At 41.8% G+C, this 8,747-nt stretch overlaps 1 protein-coding gene across 1 annotated transcript in view; it reads left to right on the top strand.

Moving 5' to 3' along the window:
- Window positions 1–5,931, top strand: part of LOC138016188 (integrator complex subunit 9 homolog) — a 44,040-nt gene extending 38,109 nt beyond the window's left edge. Inside the window, exons 20-24 of the mRNA XM_068863356.1 lie at window positions 455–541; window positions 1,742–1,878; window positions 3,777–3,870; window positions 4,703–4,759; window positions 5,258–5,931. Coding sequence (XP_068719457.1) covers window positions 455–541; window positions 1,742–1,878; window positions 3,777–3,870; window positions 4,703–4,759; window positions 5,258–5,377 — 495 coding nt within the window. The 3' untranslated portion in view covers window positions 5,378–5,931. The remainder of the gene's footprint in view (window positions 1–454; window positions 542–1,741; window positions 1,879–3,776; window positions 3,871–4,702; window positions 4,760–5,257) is intronic.
- The last annotated feature ends 2,816 nt before the right edge of the window (window positions 5,932–8,747 follow it).

Genomic DNA, 8,747 nt, shown 5'->3' with positions numbered 1-8,747 from the left:
AGTCCTCTGTCAAATTTCAGCAAATCGTGCATTCACAGAATGAACTACCTCTTAAGGTAAATGACGTGGGACGACTACAGTTGCCCTCCGTTGCCCAGTCGCTCAGCGCGAGTAGCATATCTGCAATTTCTAAGTCCCGTGCTCTATTTGTTGTACTAATAATGAGCACTATTTCAGTGCGTTCGCTGAAACCGGGGCCACTTGGATAATTTACAGTAACCGACCCCACAGTCACTAAAACATCACCGGTCAACGAACAAGTTGCGATTTCATTGTTTTGTACCGGAGCTTTGATTCGCTGGATCTGAAAATGTTGGAATCTATTGTTTCAGCTCTGCCCTCTGATTGGTTTTCATCATCTGGGTGGCCCCGGTTTCAGTGAACGCGATGTAACAAGTGTTTGAGTTGTTGGTAGTGATGTTGTTACCATCCTATGTTTGGTTCTTAATTGCAGGAGTGCAAAATATCAACCTTCAGCTTTCTAGAAGTGTTGTCGCTGCCCGTTAACCGGCAGTTTGAGAAGGTTGTTTTGTCGAATGAGGTCAGTTTACCATGCGACCTTTTAACAGCGTAACGTTTATTTGATAAATTAATGCTCAACACCTGTGTAATCCTCTGATTGGTCGGCTCAGTTGGTATACCTTGGTGCTACCCCGGGGCGTCTCGTTTTAGCCGGAATAAACTCAGGGTTTTTAAACAGGTTTTTTTTTTGGTTTTGAGCCCCATGACAGGCTAGAGCTCGGCCTTTGTCGTAGGGTCGATTACCTGCCGCTGTTTCGGGAAAGGGGCGGACTCAGAGAGTGGCGGAAGTAGATCCTACCTATGTAGCGACATTTTCAAATGTTTCACGCTTTGTCTTTTTTAAAATAAAAACAATAATTCTCGCACCATGTGACGTGTAACAAGGGCTTAAGTTTCATAATCTTTCTGGGACGCCACAGATCCCAAACACTGATCTGGAAGAGGATGTCGCGGTGTATCGCACGGTGCTGTAAAGTCTCTCTGAATATATCCACACAAAAATGTGCTGTCTAAAGCTATGTCGGAATCAGCGTAGTGAAACCAATCTGTTTCGCAGTCAAGATGCGCGATAAAGATCCAAACTTTCAGAATCACTCTTATTTTGTTTTCAAATTTCTAGGGCGCCGGAATTTGAATAATTGTGACGTCTTATGGTTGCCCCTTTGTAATTATACGAAAGCATTTTGTGTCAAAAGAGGGCAACTAGAACACGTCACAATTATTCAACATGTAAGCGCCCTTGAAATTTGAAAGTGAAAATAAGCGATTTCGATTAGTTTTTTTCTGATAAGCACTTTTTTATTATAACAAAATACACAAACAAATTAAATTGCATGAATTATTTCCTCCGGTGTAAAATCCGGGAAAATCAGGAACATGCTACTCAAAGAAAAAATATACAGCACGGAACTGTTCATTCCTCCATTTTTGCGTTAATGCGTGGGTGCCCTGACATTACCCATGTTTTAGGGAAACTAAAGACAACGCACAAAAATCAGTTGAACTGAACTAAACTCCAACTCAAGTATCATCAGTCGAAGCACCATCCTTAATCTTAGTCTCATATTTACTGATTCTCTCTGCGAATCTCATTTTCTCCAGTGCTCTGGAACAAATGGAAAAAAAATAGGTTAAATGTTATCTAAAAGATTGCTAGTTCATAGGTGTGGCTGCACTCGTGAAAAAAGTACACAAGTTCTTTTTTCATCTTTTTCCGCAGTTAGCCAACAATCTTCAACCACAGGAAGTTAGACCTGGTATTCAAGTTGCCACAGTAACTGGTACCTTGGTAACAAAAGACAATCGTTATACACTCGAGCCGTTGAACCTTTCGGAAGCTGAGTTGGACAACGCAAAGTAAGTACACTCTCTCGAAACTAACGAAAATTTTACCTTCGCCTTTACAAGAATTGCAAGAATGCCACCATAAACCTTCGACTTTTTCTCGAGTTGACAGACCTCAATCACCATTAATAAAACACGGCAGCTTCTGCAAGTACCGGTGCGGAAATTACGTAAAACAAAAGAAACAAAATACAGAAAACAAGACAACTCCACATAAAGACTAATCCCAAGTGACCAAAAACACAACGCTTTCCGGTACTTGCAGAAAGACCCTAAAACACGGCTTTAATGTTGTGGTAATACGTTGAAATAGTTTATAACTTATCCTCGTTCTGGTGTTAACACCGTCGTTCCAAGGGTCATTCTTGAACAGTGACCTTGTCAGCTCTGTCCGTGAGAGCACTGGACTGGACTACTAGCATGTAGAACAGTCAATTGTTTTTATTTTCACAAATCCCAGTTCATTTTGGTGGGTTATTTACATTTAAACAATGGATTTCCACTTCACTGAAGCATGATACAGTCCCATGGGTAAATGACTTGTATTGTTTTTATGCAAAAGAACCCCCCAATACGTATTGCATTATGGGAATGGGAAAGTAGCGAATGAGGAGAATATAGAATCACAGCTGAATTTCAACTGACTGGATTGGTGAATGTCCTGGCAAAGGCATTCTGTAACACGACAGACAATGCCACAAGGCATCAGACTACAAGATGAGCTGAAATTCGTAGTTTCAAATCCCTGCCGGAGTGATCGATACTCGGGAGTTTTATTTCACTGAGAAGGCAAAGCTTTGTATTGACTGCTAAGGAATGTTAGACTTCCCAACTTTCTGGTATGAGGACGATACGTTGAAGGCTTCGTCCTACAACATCACTTCACTGATGATGAATGTTTCTTCTCTCCTGTTTATGACTATGAACCATGTAGGAATTATTAATACTCAAACGTTGAAATTTTACTCCAACCCCTGCATGTGTTCTTATCTTTATTATCTCTGTGGCAATTTTCAGAACCAACACACTGTTTATATTTGCAAAACTGGCCTTTCTCTCCTAGAGCTTTTCAGTGCTAATGAAACGTTATTGGAACAAACACAACAAATTCTTAGGAATCCAAAATTGCAGTAGGCAGATCAATTTGGTTTTACAAGCGCAGACGAGAAGTTGAAGCGGGATTTTGCTTCTGCTCATTCCTCGACTTGAACCCGGGATTTTCGAATTGCCCTAACCATGCGGCCATGTCCACTTTTCATGCGGCTCTTTACAACGCTACTTTTATTAGGTCGACATCGATATGCAGCTCATTTGTGTTTGAGATTAGGCTCCATTGTTTCCGTTACATATTTTTTGTACCTCTTGTTTTCTAAACCGACCACGATACCCTGGTAATGGATGGCTCCTGACCAAGAGTGAATTAGACAAGAGCGTTTTTCTTGCGGTTTTGCCCCAGCACAGTCACAAATGGACTTCCTTTTAGCTGCACTTAATGCGCGAAAACAAACAAAGGACGCCGCTTTAACCAATGAGGAGAAGCCATGTCACGTGTGACTGCTTCTATGTTTTTTCAGGGCCATGACAACTGCTTTTCGCGTAAACGGGTATTCTAAAAATAGACTCATTTGTGACTGTGCTGGGGAGCCCACCCATGCTATAAGAAACACTCTTATCTAATTCATTCTTGTCCTGACTCGATCTGTCTCCCTTTTCTCACTCTTTGCTAAGAGTTGAGAAAGTAATGCGGCCATTGTGACAGTTCATTCAAGGCTAGATGTCTAAATACTTTGCGCTGGGTTTATTCTGTTGATCGATACATATATCAGTTGTGCTGATGATAAAGGCTTGCCGAAAGACTCAAAAACACTTCAATCGTTCAAAAAGTGTTGACAAGGAAATTCTTCATTCAGGGAGCATCAAGCGGAGCAAAAGACTGATAAGCAGAAATCCTGTCACTTGTGGGGCAGTGTGCTTGTTGAAGATCTGTTACAGTCGCTAACAAAAGTAAGTCCTTAGAAGATGTTAGCATCGGCAACGAGTGCGACTTCCAGTACGAGTTCTAGGGTGTTGATTACTGCGCATCCGTACTGCGCAGCCTGGCCTTCTCAACTCGTCCCGGCAAGTTGGTTTGCGACGACCTTACGTAAGTCGTAGCGGAGAGTAAGAGTTTGTCAAAAGCACGACTTCTATAACGAGTGCAAGTTGTACTAGTCCTGTTCTCGTACTCGCACTCGTTGCCGATGCTACCATTCTCCGCTGGCGATTAAACGTAGGCAGTGATAACGGTTTCACCCTAAAGAGAAGTTCCAATATGGACAGTTTGAGTGATCTATTTATCAAAGGAATTATCAACATCTCAACAAGCCCCTGAATGACCTTTTCTTGGGTTTTTTTCTGAAGCAGTTTCCCAGAGATGGACTTTTAAAGGAAACTTCCTTTCCCAAAGAACAACTTTAAACCGGAGGAAATAATCTTTGCAATCAAATTTGAATTTTTCCCTTCAAAAAAAGGTATCATAAAGAAACTAATTTTAGAATCGCTTTTTTTCAGTTTCAGATTTACCGGGCGCCGCCATCTTGAATAATTTTGGTGTGTTGCACTTGTCCTATCTCGTCCTATTGTTCTGACACAAAGAGCTTTTGTAAAACAACAACAGAACAATCGTATACGTTACAAATATTCAAGATGATAGAGCGCGGAAATTTATAACAAAAATAAGTGATTCTGAAATTCCTTTATTTCGGATAAAAATGCTGTCCTTGTTAAAAATGTAAACATTTCCTGTGGTGGAAAGTTTTTTTTCTCATTTGGCATGTTTTTTTTTCTCCGTCTAAAGCGCGGTATCCGAGATGTGCACGTGGAGTCCAATCAGGAAGGACACACCCTTCATCTGGTGAGTGTAACTTTAAGACGAGGAGACTTTACTAAAGGCTTTCAACGGTAGGAACTTGCCGCTGTGCAAACTAGTTGCTTGCTTTTTTGCCATTGTCAGCTTATGTTTACAACGGGTCACGCTGGACATTTATTTTATCGCCACAAGCCCATTTTTTTGGGGGGGAGGGGGAGGGGGGCACGAAGAGCAGGGTGGTTTAAAAATACTATTTTCGTGGCTTTGGCTAATTGCTAGCGATATATGCGTCAGGATTAACCACCATAGACGCCGGGTGTTACGTAGATAATGGAAATTGCCTTCTTTCCGATGGGAATTTTGGGAAAAGTTACACCTTTTTATCGGATTGACCGGTAAACCAATTACGTTTCTAGAGGCTGCGTGATGTCAGTCAGTACAAAGGTTAAGAGGTTAAGTTTCATTGGCACTGACGCAAAAGGATTGGGGACTCTTGGAACGAAATTGCTAATTTTTGACCTCTCTTCTAAACCTTTATCGCAGGCTCAAGATGACGCCATGATTCAACTCGATGGTAATGGAACGCACATTGTTACGCACGGGAACGAAGCTCTGAGGATTGAAATTCGGGACTCGCTCCTCGAGTGTGTGTCCCAGTTTTGAAGTTGTCACCTTATAAAAAGGATTCTGCATGACAGACGACAAACATAATTCGCAGGAGCGCGGAAGCTGTGTTTTAACCACGAGCTTTAATCAGCGGCTCGCTCAAGTTGTGCACTTTCAGAAATCCCCGAAAAGTATTGCGCCCATTTCCCCTTTCTCTAATTCCCTTTCTATCTTAAGACATAATACTTTGCAATAGCTTACGTTTTCCTGGGATGAAAACATGTTGAAAAGAGAGGTTATGCGAGGAACATTCGATATTGCAGCCTCCCAAACTGAATGGGCCCTTAATGTTGTGGAAAGCAGTCGTGGTGACGCAGTAGCCATGCATGCGCGAACAAGCTCCATGGCTTGTTTTTCCGATGTTTGATATGGCATTTTTCGTTGACTTCGCCAGGGGTCTTTGATTAGAATACACATGTTCGATGACAAGGCCATGTTATCATGAAACACTTTCAAACGTTAAGATTGGCAAATACTTCTCAGAGCATCCAATGTTGTGAGACATATCGGCAATCTCCACACGGCAATAAAGTAGCCCTGAGTTTTCTTTAAGTACTCAACTATTGGATTCTGTAGGGATCCTGCAGGGAAAACGGTATCCTTTCACCCAATGAGACCCGTCCAACTCCCAGACTCGACGGCATTATGTGGTCTGAGTGAAATGGATGCATATACTTGAAGCGCGGTTTATAGACAAATAAGAGAAGTGATCCTCGCACTTTTAGCTGGAAAATTTAAGAAATTGTCCAACAAATTGACCTGCTCCTAAATGAGTAGCTTCATAGCTCAGTTGGTAGAGCATCGCACCGGCATCGCAGAGGTCCTGGGTTCGAATCCTGTGGAACCCACCTTAATTTTTCCGTTGTCTAAAAATAAAGAATTGCTTAAATTGTCCAGCTAAAAGTGCAAGGATTATTTCTCTCATTTGTATTTTTGGGTTGAGTTTTTTGGTACCCCCACTCTGCTCTGAGATATTTTTCTCCGTGTTCTCCGGTTTGCACCTCTCGTCAAAAAGTCACATCTGAGTTGATCTGCTTTCACTTCATGTGATTTGATCTTCTTTCTACCCAATAAGTAGAGCACTAGTATTTTGAGTTCAGCTAAATAAGATTAATACCTTATTATCCTCGGGTGAGGCTAAATCGCGTGGGTGGGTGGGTCGTGGGTAGGTGGGTCGTTGGTCGTGTTTGTTTGAAGATAAAAAAAAGATATATATATTAGCTCCTTCAGTGCTCGGTCCAAATTTGTCTTTGTTTGGTCTTGTCTGTTTCCAGAATTTCCAGTCGTTGATAAAAAAAAGGGTTAGGGTTAAGGTTAGGTTAGGGTTAGGGACCCATGACCCACGACCAACCAACCCACGCCGATTAGACACTCATTATCCTCTTGTACACCATTTTGAATAAAGGCAAGGAACTTTTATATTTGGTGGCTTTGATTGTGAGGCTTGAGACGTTTACCAGGGGTCAACCAGAGCCGAGTTGTTCGAAACAGGATTCGTCACCATAATCGAGGCTAACTACTATGGAAACCAATGAGCTTCGTGCCTAATTAACCGATCATCAACAAGCTCTTTGCTATGCGCGCGAAGTGGCGTGCGCTAGTTGTTAGGATGTATGACTTGAATGCGGATGCGCAGAATTCAAATCCGCTCTGACCATTATTTAATTAACTGGAATTGTCTTCGTTCGAGTTCAACTCTACTCGAACATCGCTGTGTTAATAGTCAGCTGGTTGGGTTTAATCATAATATTCTGAAGTAGTCTACCTGTGACAGCGCTAGTTCTATGCCAAAGTAACCTCCGGACATCACCCAAAGCCTAATATGATATTTTCCGAGGCGTAATTTTTATTTCAATCGATCAGTTGGCGCGTTCCCCGATGCGTTTCCCGGTTCGTGCCATAATAGCTCTGACTAGTCTTCAGGGGCACCCAACGAGAATATAGTTCAAAACCATTTAAATATAGCATTGTCAAACGTATTTTAGTATTTAAACGGTAGATATACGCATATTTTTATCCCCTAAAAATCTGTCATCTGTTCGGATTGCCTAGCTGAAAGTTTAGTGATCCGAAAATTATAGGGATTAAAACTTATCTTTTCGAAAATTTCATGATAGGGCAAAAATCCGTTAAAAAGGGGCAATTATACCATTTTTCAGATGTTCGAAAATCCAAGGAGAGGCAGGCAAGCAAGAAATTTTACTGCAAATGTTCCGAAAATTCTAGATCTCAAATCGTCTTCCGAACAGATATTTTCCGAAAATTGACGTTGGGTGCCCCTGAGTCTTCTGACTAGAGTCACCAAAGCATTATCGAATCCATCACTGGTGGCGAGTCTTCTGGTGGCGAGATGGCAAGTTAAATGGTAGCGAGTCTTGGAGGGAAGAGTGGCACAAGTCTATGAATGGAGATGCGGACACAGATGTATGCTATCGGACAATAATAAACCTGTATGCCCCTCATCGTTTTATTTATTCTGTTTCTGATGCCCCACACTCAATCAGGACTACTCGGAACTGTTTGTATCATTCATCATTTGAAGAAAAAAATTCCAAAAAATCGAATGCCTGGGGGTTGCACGGGAGAGGGTGGGGGGGGGGGGGGATGTTGAAGCTTCACTTTGACTGGTTCCCTAGCCTACGAATCAATGCAGCCACCTGTCATCGTTCCCGGCTGCTAGGGTCGTTTCGCCAACCTCGTTCCCAGGATCTTCTCGGCTTTCAATATGGCGGCGGGTCTTGAGAAGACCCTGGCACACAGCAGATCACGTGATCAAATTTTGTCCATCGAGGATGGATCGAGGATGGACAAATATGCAAATTTTTTCAAAATGGCGGCAAGGAATAAGGTGAGAGAAATCTGGGTACGACAACTGCCAACAAACAAAATGGAGTACGAAGGGGGAACCCAAAGCTGTGAAATTTGATGTAAGAAACCAAAAATACGGATGGATGAATGCACGAGCAACGAGAATGCGGTAGATGACAGAGAAATCTTGCTTTTCTTTTCATTTCATGTTATTTTAAACCAATTCAATTTTATAGACGGCTATTATTTCTCGGGGCTGTGATTTTTAAACAGTTTGGAAACAGCCATTGCACACAGTTTCACCCGTAACATCACAGACATTTGATTACCGTAAAATCCAGTGAGCTAAGGTTTAATGAAAGCCTTGGTTCTAGCTATTTAGTCACGGAGGTGTGCTCGCTGTCTTTCGTAATGTATAGTTTATATTGCATGTTTATTTTCAATCAATTAAACCTAATTATCATTAATTTTTCATACACTTGAATGATTATCTGATTTCTTATCGGTGTATATGAGCCTTCTGACAACGACTTTCCCCAGTATACATTGACCCAAAGCT

The sequence above is a fragment of the Montipora capricornis genome, chromosome 9 (genome assembly GCF_036669925.1).
Source record: "Montipora capricornis isolate CH-2021 chromosome 9, ASM3666992v2, whole genome shotgun sequence".
NCBI lineage: Eukaryota > Metazoa > Cnidaria > Anthozoa > Scleractinia > Acroporidae > Montipora > Montipora capricornis.
This window is presented reverse-complemented; position numbering and strand designations above follow the sequence as displayed.